This window comes from Mytilus californianus, unplaced genomic scaffold (assembly GCF_021869535.1).
Source record: "Mytilus californianus isolate M0D057914Y unplaced genomic scaffold, xbMytCali1.0.p SCAF_1, whole genome shotgun sequence".
Lineage (NCBI taxonomy): Eukaryota > Metazoa > Mollusca > Bivalvia > Mytilida > Mytilidae > Mytilus > Mytilus californianus.
In genome coordinates, this window is record NW_026262581.1 from 24,058,809 (window position 1) to 24,082,486 (window position 23,678).

Sequence of the window (23,678 nt, forward strand, 5' to 3'; positions counted from 1 at the left end):
ATTGATTGAAGAAACATTATTATTTTCAAAATACATTGCACAAGACACGTTAAATACATCATTTGTACATGTATGCATGCTGTTTTCCATAACTGGTTTACGTTTATTGTATTCGTATAAATCTTGCAATTGGTTTTCAAGTTTAAAAATTGATTTTCATTCTGCATTCTGTTGTCTGGACCTTTTACAGATAATGATATATTGGCACTTGTTAATCTTACATCCTTATACAGGGAAAAAACGTTAATTAATCATTAAGAAATATAATTTAAATTTCAAAATGCACTTTTAATTTTTAAAGCGTGAATATTTTATTGTTTCTGATAACATAGGTCGAACCATCCATTTCAACTCTTACAATAGAAGTTATGCTGAAATATAAGAAAAATATTATAATCAGAATGTATATAGTGTTATATTATGATTAATATATCATTGATTCTAATGTTTAAAAACACGATCGTGAACATAACGTGGACAATATAACATTTCTTTTAAAGGCATTCCAATTGAAAATTGTATCAATTTTTTTTATAGATATAGGCGTTTGGTATATAAATTAGCATATTATATTTTTTATTATGTACAGAAAGCGTGTTAAGCTTTGTCAACATATTTGTAGATATTTAGCTGTTTAATTTTGCCAAGGGGAAAGACAATTTTTTTCGCATCCAAAAACTTTGGTCTCAATTGAACACGTAAAAGTTATTCCAGAAACAAGTGTCATGCATACAGATTATTCGTTAGCACATATTCCTCCGCATGTTCCAGTGTTCTCCTGCAGGGAAACTGGTGTCCGTATATGAAAAACGGACATTTTAAGCAGCATACGATATATATACACAGATTTGCCTAAAACATTGAAATGGAGTTACTTCAGTGAAAAAATATTTACTCACCAGAGCATTTTCTTTGTATTAAAACATCCCTCATGTTTCTTAGAGGATCAAAACTGTCTTGGGAGAATATGTATTTATCATGAGGTACTGTTGCCATTCCCTGGAGACAATCCTGATGGGTATAATCACCGATTCCTATTACCATCATCTTAATGTTACTGTTTCTTGCTTTTTGAGCTTCTCCTAGTGTTTTTGATAGTGCCTTGTCAGATCCGTTTGTAAGAATAATCATCAATTTCTTCGCTTTACTGCGATTTTCTGTTTGAAAGTAGAAAATGATAGTCAAAGAGGGGCGAAGATACCAAAAGGGACCATCAAACTCATAAGTCGAAAATAAACTAACAAAGTTATGGATAAAACAGAAACAGACAAATAGACAAACAACAGTACACAAACCACAACATAGAAAACTAAAGACTGAGCAACACGAACCCTAACAAAAACTGGGGTGATCTTAGGTGCTCCGGAAGGGTAATCAGATCCTGCTCCACATGTGGCACCCGTCGTGTTACTCATGTTAGTACAAACAAATTCGACTCTCAGTTTTTATCAAAGAAGCATTAATTTTAAGAGTGATCATTAAGACTTTACTTTGGTTCGTATCATTTAGTATAACAAATAAATCAGATAATGTAACCGCTTATATTTGTTTTATTGTTCATCATACTATTAATGCAAAAATGAAGATATTGCAACAGTGACTTTTAGAAAGGGATGATAATATCCCAACATAAGCCAAATAAATCTCTGTTTAGAAAAAGAAACCGTTAAATGATCTTTTAGGAAAATTATTGATATTTTAATCACCTTGAATATTTAAAAATTTAAATTAACAATAATGAATTTAACTGTTACCTCTGAGTGCAAATATATTGTAATTGATATACAGTTCCTTTATGCATTATATCAAGGCCTTGTTAAATTTGTTAGATAATATAAATACGAAGTTTTTCTATGCAATATCTTATTTTTAGTTTTGATTCTTTTCTCGTTACCTTTCTGGACAACTTCTTTAGTAAAATGTTATATATGTAGTCATCGAGCCTCGTATTATTTGTTTGTGATTTGAAAAAAAAAAGACTAATGTTTTTTTTAATTAGCAGATATATTAATCACCAATTAGGAAGTAGCAAAGATATTGGGATAATTTGCAACTACTTTAATGGCGATAATACTATATATATTTGGTGCGTCCGAAGCACATTTCTGGATTAACATTCATCCTATCTATGAGAAGCTATTTGATATAGAGTTGAATATTTTTAAAATGTTATGACTGTGTCACACTGAACTTGAAATTCGGTTATCAATTTATAAATATGTCTTTGCCTTTGAAGAGGATATTTTAACCTCAATGTAGGGAATGGAAGATCCCTATAGATAGCTATCGACATACAAACAATATAAACTTCAATGTGGCGAACGAGGTCTGAAAAAAAACGTTTTGCACAAAGGGAACAAATGTGTTACATGGTTATGTATTTAAATATTTCACCTAGTTTATTATCTTCCTATCCGAGTTATCAGTATTAATTAAATCTATATAAAAACAATCTTTTTTAAACAACGGAAAGGGTCCGATATCAATTAAAGATATTATATAAAATAAGGCCTTGCAATCTAACTTTAAAGTGGCAGCAAGAGTTGAGGTAGCCTTTTATAGATGAGTAAAATAAAGACCTGGAAAACTGTTCTTTCTTGTATATTCAATAGCCTTGCCAATAGACACTTTTCCACCTGTGTACTTAATTCTCTGGACAGCTTTGATGATATCCTTTCCAGTTTTGTATTTTCCAAGCACAAATTCAGTTTTAGCAGTACATTTGAATGTATTGACACCAATCTGTATATTTCCGTTACCAATGGGAATTTCTTGCACAAGGTTTTCAACCATTTGTAACATTTTATTGAAATTCGTCTCTCCGATATGACATGAATCCTCAAGTAGAAAAACAACGTCTGTTTTTCCCCAACAAGCTGATTCAAAAGACAATATTTAGTGATACATATATGAATGTGCAATACGTTAAAAAAATATATATTGAAGTTAAAATGTTATAAATTTAGTGCGTGTAAAATTATCAGAAGAGTATAGTCAATAACGATTTGAAATTAATTAGATTTTCTAATGTATTACATACCATGCATGTGAAATGTGTGCAATTGCTTATCGTGTTCCTCACATAAGTCTCCGGAATAACCAACATTACCTTCGACATTTAAAGTTTGAAAAGTAAAAACTATACAACGTTAGAGCGCATAAAAACCAAAAGAGCATGAACAGTATAACAAAAATCGTCTAAACAATTACATATTCAACTGCAAAGGGGATTGCAAAGGGGGAAGATCGTTACATCTAGTGTAAATCGGCAAAATAATCTTCAAACAGAATTTGTTCACTTCGAAAAATTAATAAATTGTCTATTTGATAAAATCTAACTATACAAAATATATGAAAAGGAAGAGATTTTTCTGTGCAAATTATTTTTTTACTGTTTGTCATATTCAAACAAAAATATTTGGAACGTTTGTACGGTATAAAATTGTTTCATTATATATCCTTAATCTATGAATACTTACTGATATCAGCAACTGAAATTAAATAAATTTGTCATGAATGTTATTTATAGTTTATAATTGACTAAACATAAATGTCCTTCATATAACTATTTATACATAATTATAAACGTTTTATATTCAATGTATCTGCCAGTCTTTTAACGACTTTGGTAAGATTCAGGACGTAATTCGTCATAAGATGTTTGCTTTTGCTTTTCCTATTTTCATTTGGAAAACAGATTCCCTTCTAACTCGGTCTCAAATGGCTTAAAATAACTATGTTGTAGTTATGACTCAGTTATTTGAAACGCATTGTAGACACTGTTGTAACAGCAGTGTTCAACTACCAGACTGAGTCCTTTAAGCGTGTTTTAATGTCGGTGTTTACCTGTTGTAAATGATAGATGCCACAATGAAAGTGACACATAGTTCTGAACTGACAGCAAGCTAAATGGAAAATTCTAAACACAAATTACGTTTACGCAAGAAAAATTTAAGACAATACCTTTAAATTTAACAATACTTAAATACTTATTGTTTTTAATTCAATCATATCAGTTCTTGTTCAGATACAAATAAATAAGGGAGACGGATTTATATAAGGGAGACGGATTTATATAAGTTATTCTTGTTTCCGAATCCCAGAATTTATATTGTATAATTGTATATTGTGCACTTTTGAAATAAAATATTGTTTAAACTAAATAAATGCTTCTATTTATAGTCCTTGATTTAAATTAAAATGATATGATACACAAATTATTTACTTTCAATTGGATCAGAAGTATTTGTGTTGAACTTTGCTTATTATATCTGAACGCTGGGGACACAATGTTTTTTACAATAATACTTTTAAGATATTTAAAAAAAAGATTGCCGACCCTTACAAAGTACCTGACATGTATGGAAATGATAAAAAGAACGTAATTTGTAATTTGTAATATTTTGGCTGTATATATATATCTGATTCTGACACAGCCTTTCGTTGTTTTAACAATCGATTTTGGTTACATTATAGACTAGCAAATATGTAAACAATCTTCAACATAGTAACAAATTTTAAATTATTTAAACACGTACCTTCGCATGTCTTACTCAGCAATAATGATTCAATAGATTTCAATAATTTAAAACTGGCAGCAGTAAAAACAAACTGACTTTTTGGTTCGCTAGCAACACTTTCAAGTTCCGTCGTGTCCATGGCATTACCAATTCCAATGGAAAACATTTTGATACCCTTCAATCGCGCGTTCATTGCTTCTTTTCGAGTTTCTGCCTTGTTTGATGAATACCCATCTGTTATTAATATCCCAATCATTGGATATCCAGGTCTATGACCTGGTAAGAAAATAAAACGACAACGTAAACCAAATAATAAACGACTGCATTTAAGTACCATTTTTAATACTAACTTATCGTAGGACATGTAGAAAAATACTTCCGTTCGGAAAAAATCTTAACTTTATTAGTTTTATGAATATCATCACAGATGAACACGTGTCAATGAGCAATGATTAGATGAGCTATTTGACGATGTACCTCACCTTTGTCTGCACAGTTTTGAAATATTTTAAATAACTCAGATAAACTCATTATGTGCTTGCATTATAGTCAATATTTTCATGGTTTCTGACATGAGTAATAAAGGTATAATGATAACGGCTCAATTCAATAATTTGCATATCTTATAGACACGTATTGATTTCGTATTTAATTGTTCACCCTTTTTCTTTGTGAAAATAAACGAATATGTTTGAAATTAGAGTATTTTTTTTTGGTAAAAGAATCTATCAAGGGCAGTTGAACGAATATAATGTAAGAGAATGATATCCAACCCCCAATAAATATTAAATATTTTTATTTACATACAATTGGAAATGACACATTCCTATCTTAAAATCAATTACAATATCATTTTTAAAATCAATAAGATAATATATAGTTTGCTAATAATGTGTAAATATACCTGAAGCTCTCGCGAAGGCTGTTGTGTGTAAATATTTAATAGCTCCTCCTGTATTTGTACCACCCCCTTCGTATCTGATTTCCATAATAGCATTCTTTACGTCTTGTTTATCCTGATATTCGTCAAGATTAAATTCTGCCTTCACTGGAGTATGAAAAGTTAGCACGCCCACCTGGAATTTGTCTTTTTTTATGCCAATCTTTAGACCGTCAACAATATCGGAAATAAACGTCAAAGTTGTATTGAAGTTACTTGAACCAACACTTCCAGAATTATCAACAAGGAATATTATATCAGCACCAGCCTTGCAACCTTTTGATAAGAGAAAAATAATTAAACCTAAGATGACAAATGTTCAAGCATACCACAATTAGGGTTGCAACTATCATATACTATATACTCCGTACTAGTTTAACAGATATAATTATACTCTTTCAAAGAGATGATTTATTTGACATGTTTTGAAAATTCTAAACTCCTTTTGAAGTATTATAAAATCATTGATTATGAGTGCGATGATTTAAAAATAAAATAAAATTTTATACATGTTGTTCTTTTCTTAATATTCCATCACCATGAACGTTCAAAACCAAATATATGAAAGCCGCGGATAAATGAATATAGTTTTCAACAGTATTCATCAAGTTTAAGCTTCCAGTTAGATGTAAACAATTTGAACCTTAAACGTTTGTAATGATATATAAAAAGAAAACACTTACCAGTTATCGGTTCAAGATCTGAAACAGAATCATAATCATTAGACATAATATTATCATAATTTTTATTGTTGTTGTTTTTATTATATTAGTACTGATTTTGTTATGTAATGTTTTATTGAATAACTTTTGTATTAGCATTTACATCATCTTTAACAGCTTAATGTATACATAAAACAAATCATATTCGTGCAATATGCATATACTGTATTAAAACAAAAGGTGAAACGATGTTTAAACTATCAAGAAACTTGGTTTTGTGTTAATCATGGTGAATATGTTCAATGATACAGGTTTTAGTCAGCACAACATAGGTTTCTGGCTTTTTCTTCGCTGGAAGGATTTCTCAAAACACGCATGATACACTCAAGAAAAACGAAACTAAAAACCGAACATACAAAATGTAAGAAAACATGAAAACCAAAAGGTTCAACCAGTACTTATGTATATCTAAAAGAAACGATGTCATCTGAATTCTTCTGAAGGGTTGCAACCTTTCGATATTTATCAATGACATAATAGTATGCACTATAAATTCAAAGCAAAAATAACATTCATTCTTGCAAATATCAGAGCACTGGCTTTTTAGGGGTAGTTGTTATGTTCAGAACTACAGCTGCTGTATACAACAAGTGATAATAATGAAATAAAGTCTATGCGCATCACAGCAGACCACTTCCTTGAATAACAATCGTCAATTCAAGGTATGCTCGAGATTCATAACTAAAATTATAAACGCTCAAGAGCATCACAAACAAAAAGGGCAAGTACAGAGCAGATAATCTTAAATTAAAATATCAATATTAACTTTATGTATATAAACATACTCTGACATGTTTCTGAGGCTAATCTGCTCTCAATTGATTGCAACGCTTTGAAATCGTGGACACTGAAGTAAAAAATACTGTCTGGATCATTTGCTACTCCTTTCAGTTCTACAGTATTGACGCTACTACCTATTCCAATAGCAAACAACTCGATCCCCTTCTTTCTGGCGGCGTTGGCAGCAGCTATTGTTGAAAATTGAGAATTCGATCTGCCATCTGTTAATATGATGCCAATCTTTGGAACACCTGACCGGCTACCTGATAATAAGAAAAATAACGTTTTGTTGTGTGTGAGTTTTGTATTACATTGTGTTCATGTTCATAATCTTCTTATGTTTACAATACTAGTATGCAATGATTTATGTCTGTTTTTTGTCATTGTAATCAGTACTTTATTTTGAGAGGATTTAAAAACTTACTGAGTATCTAATGTAAACAAAACTACTCTTTCTTGTATTATCATATAGCTGGGTTAAATAGAATTTAAGTGATGACTAATGTATGATAATGTCAAAGCTTACGCACACCACTAGACGTTTTTTGAAGTCTTGAAGAAAAATTCAAGGCAATAAATTCCTCCCAAAACGAGTGAGAATTAAAGTAAAATGAAATAACTCTTTGTTCCAATTAAAGGGCGTATCTAAAACCTTTTTCTTTTAACACGAAAAAACAAATGAAATTTCTGGGCTCTAAGCATTGATAATTTCATTACCATGTGACTGCGAAAAACTGCTGCTAATCAAATGATCTATCGCCCGGTTTGTAGCTGTCCCACCATTAGTAAAGGAAATACGTTTCACAGCATCCATCAATTGTGTCTTTGATTGGTAAGAGTTAAGCCTTATGCGTGTAAAGGCAAAATTAGCATAGATATCAACCCCAACCTGAACATCATTTTTACCAATAGTAAAAATATTGATGACATCTTGCACAAACTTCAGCATAATTTTCCAGTTTGATGATCCTACACTGCCAGAGGAATCTAGTACAAATACTATATCTCCTTTCTTCCCACATCCTATGGTTTATATATTACGATATATCAGAAAATTTAGATATGACATGACATATTTTAATATATAACACTCCGAGAACCATTCAGTCGGCAATTCATCGGGAAAAAAGAAAATGTTTTTTATATATAAATGATAAGAAAAAATATAAAATGTTTACAATTTTATAAATAAAGATAGATTTTTATTGGCATCTTAGATTGTAAATAAAAGAGCAAAATCGGTCGCGATCTATTTAAGTTACACACATTTTTAGAGAGGAATGTAATTCATTTGTAAGACTACAAAAAAAAGAAAGATATGAGTATTTTTTGTATGATTCAATTTTTTTCAATTATGCCATATAAGAGGCGATAACTCAAATAACCCTTCTTTTATTAAGGAATGTGCTAGGAATTTTTTGATATGACTAAGTAGCTAAAAAAAAAAACCCGTTTAATGCACATTATAATAAGTATCTTCTCATCTTTTATCTTAAAATTCTATCGTTTAATCTACTTTCTATTACACATAATTGGTTTTTCCATGTATTATCTATACAAATCTAACAATTTTGAACAATATGTAGCGTGACGCATACTTTTTATTATATTTTTGAGATAAGCATGATATAAATCCCATTTGGCAAATTCAAAAACTATATCTATCGATTTTCATTTATATCTACCATTGGTCCAGATCTACCTTTATCCAGAAAACATTGCATTCATCTTCTGAACTTTTCAAAAGAAATGACAAACGATCCAAATAAAATAAAAACGCAGAAAAAAGAAAAGTGAAAAATATGAATACAAAAGTTAAAACACTGACTGGATTCGCAATGGCTTAATCTTTCCCTTAATCTGAACAAACAAACTGTAGTTTCTTAATATCCAAATGCGTAAGATTTTTGTAGTTTTTTATTATATTCAGAATTTGTTATTACGCATTGTGTTTTTTAAACACATGACTAGTGTTGTTTTGACATGAAGAAATATGTGTGTTAACTCTCCGTAAAAAACGTTTTTCCTGCACACACTCGTGAATTTGTTTACCCTTTGTTTATATTTTTTGAAAATACATAATGATTCCCTGTATACAATTACTTTCACTAATTCTTATATAACCGTGACTTTTTTGCATTTTTAGGGTTTTAAAGTCAAATAATAAGTTCTTATAAAAGGTCTTAGTTTTTTTGTGTTTTTTTTTATTTTTTTTTTTTTTTTTTTTCGTATGATTCCAAAAGTATTATCCATCTTTAAGGAATAAAATTAAAATAAAAAATAAAAACATAGTTGTTAAAACATACACTGGATACTTACCAATTGGTCTGCCCGGCCGACCAGGTACTGGTGATGTATAGCTATTAGTAATACCAATAGAAGAGGGATTCATAGTAACCGTACTAACACTAGTATCTTCTGTTGTGGGTCCTGTTGTCATTTCAGTAGTAAATGTACCGTCCGTAAAGGGATTCATAGTAACCGTACTAACACTAGTATCTTCTGTTGTGGATCCTGTTGACATTTCAGTAGTACCATAGTTGTAGTAATAATAATTGCTATGGTAATAACGGTTCCATCCTAAAAAGTATGTGCGGTATGGGCTTTGCTCATTGTTGATGGCCGTACTGTGACCTATAGTTGTTAATTTCTGTGTCATTTGGTCTCTCTAGTGGAGAGTTGTCTCATTGGCAATCATACCACATCTTCTTTTTTATATGGAAGATTATTTTTGAAATGTTGTATGATATTAGTGTTCATTTTCTTTTCAGTTATCTGAATCAAAAAAGATATACGTTTTATTTTTATAAAATTGTTTAAACCTAACTAGAGTAAATATTCACAATAAGAGACTTTCTGTTTTTAGTTTCCTTGGAGTTCGGTATTTTTGTTATTTTACTTTTTATGACATCATCAAAGTAGTATTGTCACATGGACTTTCCCTTTCAGGTAGTTAAACCCCTTCTGAAGTTGAGTGTCTGTTTGGCTGTGCGGATGAGATGAATTTTCAGCAATTTCCAGTCGGAATAGGGACGTTAAATCAAAAGCATCGTGCCACGCTATCTGTAAGTTACATATTCCTTGTGGCAATATATATAAAGATAAGAAGATGTGGTATGATTGCCAATGATACGAATATCCACAAAAATTCAAATGGTATAACTGCCAATGATACAAATATCCACAAAAATTCAAATGAGGTGGATATAAGTAATTATAGGCCATCGTATGGCCATCAACTATGAGAAAACCCATACCATATAGAAGGCTAGAAAAGGCATCGACATGGAAAATTTGAAACAACAGCACAACAAAGGAACAAACTGTAAAAATCAGTTGCAATTGGCTGAACTCAAACAATAAGTACGAGAAAAATATCACTAACACAAAAACAACAGATAAAGATACTATTTATTCCAAAATGTAAAATAACAAAAATACCAAACTCCAAAGAAAATTCAAAACGTAAAGTCCCTTATCAAATGATTCAATCAAAAGCTCAAACGCATCAAACAAATGAAAAAAACTGTCATATTCTTGAATTGGTACAAGCACTTCCTTATTCAGAAAATGGTGAAATAAACCTGGTTTTATAGCTAGCTAAAGTTCTTACTTGTATGACAGTCGCACAGAATTCCAGGATTGCTTATCTATAACTATTATGAAAATATTATATTTTATTATGACCTGGTTATGCATTAAGCTTCATCATTACTAAACAAAGATCTTTTTCGTGAAAATATATGAATATAATAACAGAATACAATATTTTTCTTTTACTAACCTGTAACAATATGTGTAGTTGTTATTAATATTAGCAAAATGAAAACCATATTAAAATCTGAAAATAAATCATTTTTATCATATTAATATTTTACAATGAATATTATTCATCCTGCTAATATCTGCAAATAAATCATTGTAACCTGAATAATTTGTATTACTGTTTAAGTTCCTTGTTATGTTTCTTAATATGCTAATTATTAAATGGTTTATATTTCTGTATTAGATAAAATTTAGTTTTTTGCATATACATTTTCAAGAGGTGAACTTGAATAAACATCGAAGACATCATTCTGACTTCATATATTATATTTTTATTAACTGGCTGTTTCTGTTTTCACCTTGGTATTGATTTGGGGTTAGCAGTACATACTCGAGGAATTTTTAAAAACTACTATAAACAACTATAGTTGTCAATGAACAAGGATACATAGCTCAGGAGGCGGTAAATAAAATTGAAGAAATTGAACATTACGGAATCAAAAAAACAGATAAACAATAAAATATAAAAAGCTATTTTGATTTATTTCTTCTTTAAATTTCTTTAGAATTTACATTTTGTAACCAAAATATATCAAATGTACAACCAGTCCTTCTTTTTCAAATACATAAAAAAAAGGAAAGAAATACTAATATTAAACATTTATAAGATCCATGCTAGAGATTTAGATTGAAAAATTTATTTCAAAATTGTTAAGTTTAATTAACAATCAAATTAAAAATGGTATACAAAATAATCAAAAAAATGACCAAACAATAGACAAGAGATAAAACAAATAAAACTGATTAGTAAACTAGATAAATTCACATTATAAGATAATACAAAATAAATCAATACTTTACTGAATACCAGGAGTCAGTTTAAAAAAAACTTAGGACTAAGATTGATCGCAAGTAATGAACAATTCATTATACTTACGATCAATCTTAGTCGTAAGTTATTTTGTGAAACCGACTCCTGAACTTTTTAAATAGATCCAAAACCAGTTGGTGAATGATTGAAGATTTGCAGATGATTATGTCTATGAAGACATTATGATGGTCTAGGTCAACAAGTTGTCTTATCAGTTCCAAATAACTTCATTGTACATCAGAAAATACCAAGCCCAAAATTTTGAATTTTTCAAGGAGTTAAAAACTGGATACATACGAATCTGTACATCTTTTAATCGTTTTTATTTCTTAATGGTTCATAATAAACAATCATCAATTGCGTATACTAGTGTGTGAATTCTCAATGTATAAATTTTACTGTTAAACAAAGACTTAATATATGCCTAAAACTTCCTGATGAATGTTTTCCTCCACTACTAAAAATGGCTTAAGTAGTAGAATTATGACTCTGTTTGTTTATAAAACAAAAATCCTCTTCATCTTTGTCACGATTATTATTCAAAGGTATAGCTTTAGCATCATCAAATTTATTTTTGTGTTAAAACAATTAAGCAGATTGGTGATATTTCGACTTCATTTCCTAAATGCTTTAGACTGGGTTCAATCGGAAAGATAAATGCATGATGAAATTAAGAATTCTATTTTCTTTTAAACACACAAACTTTTTATCTTGCGTAGACATGCGTCAAATATATTTCAATGTTTCTGACCGAATTAAAACGTTTTCAAAGCAGGATATGTAATGATTCTCAAATTTCGGAAGAAGGCGCTATTTAAATAATCTAACAAATCTCTGTATTTCGACATTTTTCTTTTACAAGATATAATTCATTTTTAAAGGCTATTTGTTTTTATATCAGAACTTTCAATAAAGTTAATTGACGTATAAAAGCATTGTTTTTACAATATTTAAAAAGCAAAACAATGACTAAGTTTTCCCGACTTGCACATTTAGTCAGAGACATGTTTAATTGTATATGTCTCTAATTAGGTATAGGAGAGAGACAGAAAATATGATTGTTAATTGACAAAGAAATTAATTTTATAATTTTTTTAAATTCTTTTAAATTCAAACACCATAAAAACACCAGATTCTGAAATTACCAATATAGTCAATGAATTTAGTATTGAAATTCTGAAAAGTATGAATAAGGTCAGTTTTTTTTTTTCTCAAACAATTTCCTAACATTATAAATTTGTCTCAACATATTTTTAACATTTTGAATGTTTCTGAAAACAATTTTGACATTCTAAATGTGTAGCAATGTTTATGTATACATATTTATATCAAATAACTTATTTCAAAACCATATTTTGACCATAACAAATTATAAGCCTGATATGTTTGATGCGTATTTGCATCTGCAATCTTGGTAAAGAACTATCATCAGTTTATAAAAGTTCTGATTGAATTTATTTTGTATATTTTATCCATATTATCCTGAGGTTTTACGACTATTCGTCTTTAGACGGATGGGTTATATCTTTAGACTTAATTTTTTTTCAATAACATACAGGATAAGTCTTTTTTAGATCAAGTTTGAATTTATGTTTTCATTAATGTTCATTGGGGAGAATTTTTTTCCTTCTTCGTTTGAAACAAATTATGTTTTTCAAATATTTTAAAATCAAGTTTTTTTAAAAGTATAATTTATAGAATATTGTTTTTTTTAAACGCAATACAAATATGTATAAATGCTCGATATATTAACTGAGAATGAGTTTTGTGGTCATGCGGAAATAAAATTAGAATAGGTTATACTCAGGTTGCTAACATTGGTTAGTTTATAATCAGAGTGACGATTATAAATGATAAACAGAATTTCGATTATAAATCGTAAACAATTTATCGATTATAAGTAATAAACAGATTTTGAAATATAAGTATAGACAAATGTAGACAAAACAGTTCGCGGTTGAGTAAGAGAAAAACAAAAATTTTTGTTTATTGATTCAGTAAATTAATCAATTAATGAAGTTGAATCATAGAAACGCATTAAATAATAAGGTTAAAGTTATGACTTAAAACAGCTAATTTAAATTCCTTCAGTTTTTTTTTATTCATTTTTTACTTATTTGCATTGTTTAATCATTATTAACGCAAATAAAACACCACGTTCATTACTATTCAATTCTTGAACTCAAATTAAAAAAATACACATTAAAAATTTCCGCATTTGGAAGAGACCTTGTTTATAAGGATTCGATGTGGTCTGGACATAAAAATTGAACTCTTAAAAATCACTGGAAGAAAAAAATCATGCATGTTCTATTACAGAATACATTCAGATATTTCAGAATATACGTAACCAGACTTTTAAGACAGATTTAAGATTGTTTAAAAAATGTAAAAAGAAAATTACACTGAGTAAAGACTGTTAAGAATGCATTAAGAATGTTAATAACATGTTGAGACAAATTCAGACAGTTAAAACGTTACGACAGTTGAGAATATTTGTGTTGAGACAAATTCGAACAATGTTAAGACTGTTGGGAAAGTGTTGAGACAAATTAATACAACTTTTACACTATTTAGACCCAAAGTTAGATTAAAATTAGAATAATATAAGAAATATATCACAATGTTAAGAAAAATTTGGAGGCATTAATACTTTTCAGATAGTTAAGACAGAATTTTATACAATTTCAGACGAAAATTTGTCATACTTTGCGACTATGTAGTGAAAGTTGATATCACTGTCTTTATAAATAAGAATTATTCCATAATAAAATTCTATGTTATCACAAAATGCACAGGAAAAAGAATTAACAGGTGAACGGGTAAATGTAACCCAATAATAACCTTATTCAGTCGAATTGTGTAAGATTCAAATAAAACGATCAGGTCATATACAAAAATACGTGTTCGAGGTAACATTAAGTGGGAAGAAAATGACAGATTTAGAAAATAAAAGCCTTGTTCTTACGACAAAATAATTGTCAACGAATAATGCTATGATTGCAAAAACATATTTTTCTTATTATCATCATACATGTTTGAATTGATTAATGTCGACTTATCCTATATTCTAGACCCCATTGGTTAACTTCGGTATAAAATATGGTCTTCCCTGAGCTTTTGAAGCCAAAACTTTCTATTGCTTTAGCTACGGTATGATAGGTCGGAAAACTGTCAAAACAGACCTACACTTTTTAGTAATCGTGGCAAAACTTTTGATGGATTATTGTTTGGTCGTAATAACTAGGAATTATCAAATCAAAAATACTTCATTTTCACCTTACCCAATTTACCCTTTACACTTATTTGATATGAACTGGTTTTTTTCTGAATGTTACACTATCCATTTGAGGAAGTTATTATTTTTTCACCTGAACTTGTGCAACAGGTAATTTTTCTTCTGTGTCCAGGCGTGAATGGTATTCTTAAGAAACGATATGAAAGGTTCAATTTTCTAGTTCTTACTTTTTCACAAATTTTTCGTAATATATCATTCGAACAATTTTTTGCATCGACATACATTTGACGAATAGTTACGCAGAATAAAACCGTGTCGAAACAGAAAATACCATTTTTCAGTTTGATTATGCTGTTTTCATTCAAATAATCTAAACGAAAGGAATGAGTAGACGAGGTCAACATCTGACCGATCTGCTTACTTTTAAACATACATGTAGAATAGACTTTATTTATTGCAAGTTCGTATGTGTCTACCGAACAAAATATTATCAGGCACTTTAAGAAGATACCAATTTGGTAAAATCAAACTAGGGGGTTTGCATAACTCCAAAAGGACGTTGATAAGGACGAAAGTGATATTAAACATCTGTCAGCGAACCTGTAATTCATATTTCAGACATTTTACTAGTACATTAATTTATACAGTTACTATATTTAAGTTATATACCAGTAGCTGCTTGTTAGGTTGAATTGATTAGGACGTTCTGTTTATATTCATGATGATCATATATAATGGAGATATATGGACTTGCTTTTTGATACGATACACTTCGCTCATGCATTTCAATGGAGAGGGAAGGACGATAGTGTGTTTTACATGTACTTAAGAACAAAATACTGTACATGGACTCTTACAAAAAAATAATATTTAATGAAGATTTAAATGCAGATTTCAAACCTTCTAAAAAGAACCCTTTGATATTAAGAGAATGTGCATTTACACTTAGATACAAAACTGACATAAAAAGGATGAACAATGATTTAAAGTTGGAAAAGTATCATGACAAAATATGCATGTACCAGCGTTCATACTTCTTAAAAAATCATTATCAATGAACTTTGAACATGAAAGCACCTAACAAGATATGTTTTTGTTTAATGTTAAGCAATCGTAGTTATTATAACTGTTTTATAAATAAAGCTTTATCAATCTTGACAGTTGTTGGAACTTTTGGAGTCATAAAAGTTTACGTCCATACATAAAATTCATAAATAACATGACATAACGAAACAGACATCACTGCAACATACAAATCATATTGGTATGAAATCCATATTCTATTACAGAATACATTCAGATATTTCAGACTATACGTAACCAGACTTTTAAGACAAATTTAAGATTGTTTAAAAATGTCAAAAGAAAATTACACTGAGTAAAGACAGTTAAGAATGCATTAAGAATGTTAATAACATGTTGAGACAAATTCAGACAGTTAAAACGTTACGACAGTTGAGAATATTTGTGTTGAGACAAATTCGAACAATGTTAAGACTGTTGGGAAAGTGTTGAGACAAATTAATACAACTTTTACACTATTTAGACCAAAAGTTAGATTGAAATTAGAATAATATAAGAAATATATCACAATGTTAAGAAAAATTTGGAGGCATTAATACTTTTCAGATAGTTAAGACAGAATTTTACACAATTTCAGACGAAAATTTGTCATACTTTGCGACTATGTAGTGAAAGTTGATATCACTGTCTTTATAAATAAGAATTATTCCATAATAAAATTCTATGTTATCACAAAATGCACAGGAAAAAGAATTAACAGGTGAACGGGTAAATGTAACCCAATAATAACCTTATTCAGTCGAATTGTGTAAGATTCAAATAAAACGATCAGGTCATATACAAAAATACGTGTTCGAGGTAACATTAAGTGGGAAGAAAATGACAGATTTAGAAAATAAAAGCCTTGTTCTTACGACAAAATAATTGTCAACGAATAATGCTATGATTGCAAAAACATATTTTTCTTATTATCATCATACATGTTTGAATTGATTAATGTCGACTTATCCTATATTCTAGACCCCATTGGTTAACTTCGGTATAAAATATGGTCTTCCCTGAGCTTTTGAAGCCAAAACTTTCTATTGCTTTAGCTACGGTATGATAGGTCGGAAAACTGTCAAAACAGACCTACACTTTTTAGTAATCGTGGCAAAACTTTTGATGGATTATTGTTTGGTCGTAATAACTAGGAATTATCAAATAAAAAATACTTCATTTTCACCTTACCCAATTTACCCTTTACACTTATTTGATATGAACTGGTTTTTTTCTGAATGTTACACTATCCATTTGAGGAAGTTATTATTTTTTCACCTGAGCTTGTGCAACAGGTAATTTTTCTTCTGTGTCCAGGCGTGAATGGTATTCTTAAGAAACGATATGAAAGGTTCAATTTTCTAGTTCTTACTTTTTCACAAATTTTTCGTAATATATCATTCGAACAATTTTTTTGCATCGACATACATTTGACGAATAGTTACGCAGAATAAAACCGTGTCGAAACAGAAAATACCATTTTTCAGTTTGATTATGCTGTTTCCATTCAAATTAATCTAAACGAAAGGAATGAGTAGACGAGGTCAACATCTGACCGACCTGCTTACTTTTAAACATACATGTAGAATAGACTTTATTTATTGCAAGTTCGTATGTGTCTACCGAACAAAATATTATCAGGCACTTTAAGAAGATACCAATTTGGTAAAATCAAACTAGGGGGTTTGCATAACTCCAAAAGGACGTTGATAAGGACGAAAGTGATATTAAACATCTGTCAGCGAACCTGTAATTCATATTTCAGACATTTTACTAGTACATTAATTTATACAGTTACTATATTTAAGTTATATACCAGTAGCTGCTTGTTGGGTTGAATTGATTAGGACGTTCTGTTTATATTCATGATGATCATATATAATGGAGATATATGGACTTGCTTTTTGATACGATACACTTTGCTCATGCATTTCAATGGAGAGGGAAGGACGATGGTGTGTTTTACATGTACTTAAGAACAAAATACTGTACATGGACTCTTACAAAAAAATAATATTTAATGAAGATTTAAATGCAGATTTCAAACCTTCTAAAAAGAACCCTTTGATATTAAGTGAATGTGCATTTACACTTAGATACAAAACTGACATAAAAAGGATGAACAATGATTTAAAGTTGGAAAAGTATCATGACAAAATATGCATGTACCAGCGTTCATACTTCTTAAAAAATCATTATCAATGAACTTTGAACATGAAAGCACCTAACAAGATATGTTTTTGTTTAATGTTAAGCAATCGTAGTTATTATAACTGTTTTATAAATAAAGCTTTATCAATCTTGACAGTTGTTGGAACTTTTGGAGTCATAAAAGTTTACGTCCATACATAAAATTCATAAATTACATGAAATAACGAAACAGACATCACTGCAACATACAAATCATATTGGTATGAAATCCATAACAATTTCATTAACGATAACACACAAATCCTTTGAAAATACTTAGGAAAACGGAAAGCAAGTAATTCATTTAGCTATTAAATACAACAAAGGATACGAAATCAGCAAATTTACTTACATTTTGTAAAAGTGTTTTATATCTAGCAATAAGAAGTACAAAACAAAAAGAAGTTGTTCTACCCCAGACATAGATGGTCTTACTCGTAATTGGCAAATTTCAAGGAATTTTTGGCCTGCAGCTCTCTTTAACTTCGTGTTTGATTACCAAAGTTACCAGCGTCAATGATGGTCTTACTCGTAATTGGCAAAACTTCAAGGAATTTTGACCTGCAACTCTCTTCAACTTCGTGTTTGATTACCAAAGTTACCAGCGTCACTGATGGTTTTATGTAAACAAACGCGTGTCTAGCATAAGAGAGAGGCAAAAGATACCAAAGGCATATTCAAACTCATAAGTCGAAAACAAACTGACAATGCCATGGCATGAAAAGAAAAACGATCAAAAGACAAAAAACAGTATACAAAATACAACGTAGATAACTAAAGAAAGAGCAACACGAACCCCACAAAAAGCTGGGGTGGTCTCACAAAATATAAGATTCAAATCTTCAGGAGTTCATATTTTTTGGCAAATGCCACGCCAAAGACGGTAAAAGATGAGATATCATTGCAATAAATTTATCAACGGTTTATGTGGTCAAATATGAAAGAAGTGGATTGAATAAATAGAATATTTTGAAAGTAAATTAATTTTCAAACAATCAAAATCCAGAGTACTAATAAAATATGTACTTAGAAAATAAACAAAATTTAAGAAACCCAGCAAAAATATTGAAAATGCTTGAACTATATCCATCTCATAACTTCAATTCAATTGAAAATAAACATGTATGTTTCTGTGACGGGGCTTTGGTTCAAACCAAGAATCGAAACCAGACAGAATGGATTAAATCTAAAGATGATTAGTGTCTAATTTTTCTCATTACATTTGTTTTGCATTTTATTCTCTGACGTGCGTTTAAATGTTTCGCAGATAACGATAACGTTTGACAAAAAAAATATGTAATAAAATGATACATTACTTTTTCTATACGAATAACTATTATTATCCTTACCCAAATAACACCTTCTGTGTCAGAAATGATAATGGCAAAAACATGTGGTGGCAATTAAATTGAAACTGTATATGCGTGTGTATTAAACAGTATCAAATACAGACACGAAACAAAAACATTTTCTCTGAATGTACACTGAAAGCTGTTGGATATATAGTTTATTCGGGAGTTTTAAAACTAAAAATTCATATTTGCAGGGTATATGCCATGTGATATCCGCTTCTATACCTCATCAGGATGCAATTCCATTCCTTAGTTTAAGTGGGTTATTAAAAAGATAGTATCTCGTCTTAAACCATCCGTATTACATTGGACTCGGTCATAGTGTAACATTCTTTTGAACATAGAAATAATTTGATTATTGTAAAGTCGTATTTGTCTACCTAACAAAATTTTATCAGGCGCTATAAGAAGATACAAATTTGTTAGAATCAAAAACAGGGGGTTTGCATAACTCTAAAAGAACGTTATAAGAAAGAACATTTTTGGAAAGTTTTGGACATTTATACCTTAGCACAGTTTAAGACAGTTCTGCATAAATACTTATTCTTTCAGTTGCACGTTAAAACAGATTCTGACAGTTTTATTTTAGACCAGTTGTGAACAATTTCATCTTTTCAAATAGCTATTTATTTATTGCATGTCATTAATCTTAAATAAATATTTTTTTATTGCTTAATAGATTAATTGATTATTTTTTGCAATTAAAATGTCTGTCTGTCTTAGGTTGTTTGTGTGTTATTTGTCCATCTATTCCTTAGATATAATTTATCTACTTTTATATTGTTTATATTGTTTCAAACAAAATATTCCTGTTTAACGTTGTTATTTCCATTGATTGGCTATTTAGCGTTGTTGTAAGAGTATAAACAAAATTTAAAAAACAAATACTATACCACATATGTATTATTACATTATACAAAATAAGAAGATTTATCGCACCGCGGGTAAACTATCACGTTGTGATTGGTTTAACTCCGGCACTGGGTTACCCTCTATGGATCCGTGGGGGGCTAGTAAATGTCATAGGGGGTTCATGACGTCACGTCTACTGTTAATGGTGACGTCATCTATTAATGTTGTTGTGTTTCATTTGGTTTATTTTTCTACAAAACGCAGCAGAAAAAGTCCCGCGTGCGATAAATTCGTTATACGGTTCACTACTGACCCCCTACGGACCATAGAGGGTGAATAAAATCCATAGGAAATTCGGCCTTCGGCCTCACCCCCTTTGGATTTTACTAACCCTCTTTGGATCCGTAGGGGGTCAGTAGCAAACCATATAACTTATATTGGTAAACTTACCAATGACAACATTATCACACAGAGTTCAAATGACGTGGAATTAATCAATTATAGGTCACCAATGGATCTATAACAATGAGCAAAATGCATACCGTATAGTTAGCAAAAAAGGCCCTGGCATGAAAAAATGTAAAAAAATTCAAATCAACAAATCAACGGTCTGATTTGTGACAACACATTTAACGAAAAACAGATATAACAGACAGTAACTGCAATATTCACGCAATAACAGGCTCCTAATTTGGGACAGGCACATACAGAATGTAATAGGGTTAACATATTTGTCAACTATCTCCATAACTTCGACCATTGTGTAACAACACAACGTTAGAACAAACTGTTAAAATGAAATGGAAATGGTTTGACTCACAAATCGGCAAGAAGCACAAAACAAACTACTAGTAACAAAAAGAAAAAGAAACAAAATGCGGTTCTAACAGTTATCGCAGTTACTGATAGTTAGTTCAAACCCAATAACAACTAATTGATAAATCATGTTCTCCCAAACTAAAGTATAAATCGGTACGTTTCCAACAAATTTAGTGTACGGACAACATAATCAGTCTTTGATCAACATTACTTGTGCAATACTGTAATAAATGTTTAAGAAAATAGTATCGACAGGATGTACATGTCGAGTCATAAGTTTTAATAAAAGCAAAGCAATTCATATTGAAAACAATTATCGAGAAAATAACATGAATGGTCACTGTGTTATTCAAACATTTTACCTATAGTATTGCCATTTCACTCAAAAAGGTAAATTTCTGAAATACGAATGAAAATTAATCTTTGTTGGTAATTAGGATGTTCAATAACACATATGTTTTAGATATATTGACTTTAAATAAGTCATCTAGAATTTAACTATAATTTTGTAATCAAGAATTCATTTTTTGTTTGTTCATTCAATCATCTACATCAAAAGGCATCATATTTGTACCTGATATTTAACAACATATTTAACTTGCTCTTAAATTTTTTATTTTGTAAACATGTTTTGGTTTTTTTTCACTTTAACCTATGACTTAAATTACTCAAATACAATAACTAAAGCTAAAACGGGAGGTAATAAGATCCGGTGATTTTATGAGATAAAAACTTACATCAGTTTTTGTATATATATATATATATATATATATATAAGAAAATTAATAAAAGATAATAACGGTTTAAATTCATCACTTTTACTAGCGCTTTCACTGCTTTTACAGATCTTCAGGTAATGTGACTTGTATACATTAGTGTTATACAAAACAATTGATTGACGTTAACAATAGTATGACGTTAACATATACAAGGGAGACTACTAATGTCATTTAAAATATTAAGTAAAGTCTTTAAAGTGTTATTTAAGTAAAAAATAAAATATTATCTATCATTTAATCCCGGGTTGAGAATGTTTATTAATAATTCTTCTTTCTTCTTCCGGAGAAAATCATTTTGACGATTCACCATATACAATGGAAATATCTTAAATCGTCCATTTGAACAACGATGGAAATGGTCGTTAGACCGGATGATTGTTAAATCTTCATGGTTGGTTTGCTGCCTATGAACAGTTATGAACGCAGTTCGTTTTTTGTCTCTCCAATATAGAATTCATCACAATTTGAACATATGAGAGAATAAATGACGTTTGAACTTTTTCAAGACATGTTTTGTTTAACTGTGAAATGCTTTCCATTTTTAAAATAAATTAAACTTTCTTCTATTAAATTAGGACATGTCATACATCGTTTATAGGTACATTTTCTAACAATAGGCAAAGTTTCATTAAAGTCGAATTTTGAAGATGTTAAATATATATATATATATATCTATAAACAGTTACTTTTTTATAAACCTTTTCTTTCAAACTTTACACCCACATTTTTCTTATATATAACTTATTAACCGTTTATGTGTCCTTTTTGCATATATTGTATTCCCAAACGACACTTTGTCAATAACCTGTTACGCGACCAAAAGCGAAATAAATTAAGGTCAGGAATCTGAGCGGGATTATTATCTTCTGTTTCCGGTTAATGAAATCTCTAGATTAGAAAAACCATAAAGTACAGACTGGCCGATTTTATGGTCCTTCTTAAGAAAATATATTATTTTAATAATAGTTACGGAAGTAATAGTGTTTTTTATTAAAAGAATTATTATAATCATGGAAAAATACCAACACTTACATACGTCCAAGGCTGTTAATACTTTTCCGATTAAATACTTTTTTCTGACATATGAATTACAAACGATTCTCAAAACCTGCCTTGGACCTTCTGTTTAACGTTAATTGCGTCATTTAGAATTATTCTTCCGAAGAACAGAATCAAACAGTTCTACCCAATAGCTGATTTGTTATTATTAGATTTGCACATCGGTTAACGACTGTTGCCTTAATTTAGACAATTCTACAAATGATATTTACGGTTAAACCTACAATTGATCATTCACGTTATACTGGATTCTGACAGTTCTATCGTAGACCAGCTCTATGTTAGAACTGTTCTATAGCTGTTTAAAACATGCTTTGTGACAAATTATTTTCACAGTTCTAAAAGAAAATACTTTCAAGTTAAATATTATCCAACCTGTAGCAATACACAGTTATGAAATAAAACTAACATTGGCTCTCACATTTTAACTATTCCCTATTCTCAGCCTTCTACAGCTAACCTAATTTTTGGTACATTCATCAATGTTTCTTTGTATGAAATCAGTATTTTTCTACAAATTTGATTTTCTACAGTAAACTGTTGAAAAATAATTTCTTTTTTCTTGTGTAATCAATGTCAACATTCTCCATTTATAGGCAACAATTGGGTTCCGACGTTCAAACCTCATTAATCGATTAAAAAATATGAATTTAGGTATCAAACAAAAACAAAGAAAATTGCAGGAAATCTAAAAGGAGCGAAACTGGATGTGTCGTCTAAGTAGGAGTT

At 29.7% G+C, this 23,678-nt stretch overlaps 1 protein-coding gene across 2 annotated transcripts; it reads right to left on the reverse strand.

Annotated features, from left to right (window-relative positions):
• Positions 1-267: 267 nt before the first annotated feature.
• On the reverse strand, positions 268-19,491 carry LOC127717555 (collagen alpha-1(XII) chain-like). 2 transcript variants are annotated; one of them, XM_052223242.1, is made up of 12 exons: positions 19,438-19,491; positions 10,747-10,803; positions 9,282-9,542; positions 7,680-7,985; positions 6,968-7,225; positions 6,144-6,161; positions 5,425-5,736; positions 4,539-4,796; positions 3,480-3,491; positions 2,580-2,876; positions 900-1,157; positions 268-371 (listed from the first exon to the last, which is right to left on the reverse strand). In XM_052223242.1, the coding sequence occupies exons 2-12, from the start codon at positions 10,793-10,795 to the stop codon at positions 367-369; spliced, it is 2,034 nt and encodes a 677-aa protein (XP_052079202.1). In that variant the 5' UTR covers positions 10,796-10,803; positions 19,438-19,491; the 3' UTR covers positions 268-366. The 2 variants fall into 2 exon arrangements, with proteins under 2 accessions (XP_052079202.1, XP_052079210.1); XM_052223250.1 differs by having other exon boundaries at positions 9,282-9,476; positions 19,438-19,490.
• Positions 19,492-23,678: the final 4,187 nt, after the last annotated feature.

Bases quoted from the DNA above. Each gene is read 5' to 3' on its own strand.
- LOC127717555 (XM_052223242.1), bottom strand. From the start codon at position 10,795: ATGGTTTTCATTTTGCTAATATTAATAACAACTACACATATTGTTACA. The intron at 7,986-9,281 runs GTAAGTATCCAG...TATAAACCATAG, and splicing joins TCGGCCGGGCAGACCAATTG to GATGTGGGAAGAAAGGAGAT. The intron at 7,226-7,679 runs GTAATGAAATTA...TCTTATTATCAG, and splicing joins CAGTTTTTCGCAGTCACATG to GTAGCCGGTCAGGTGTTCCA.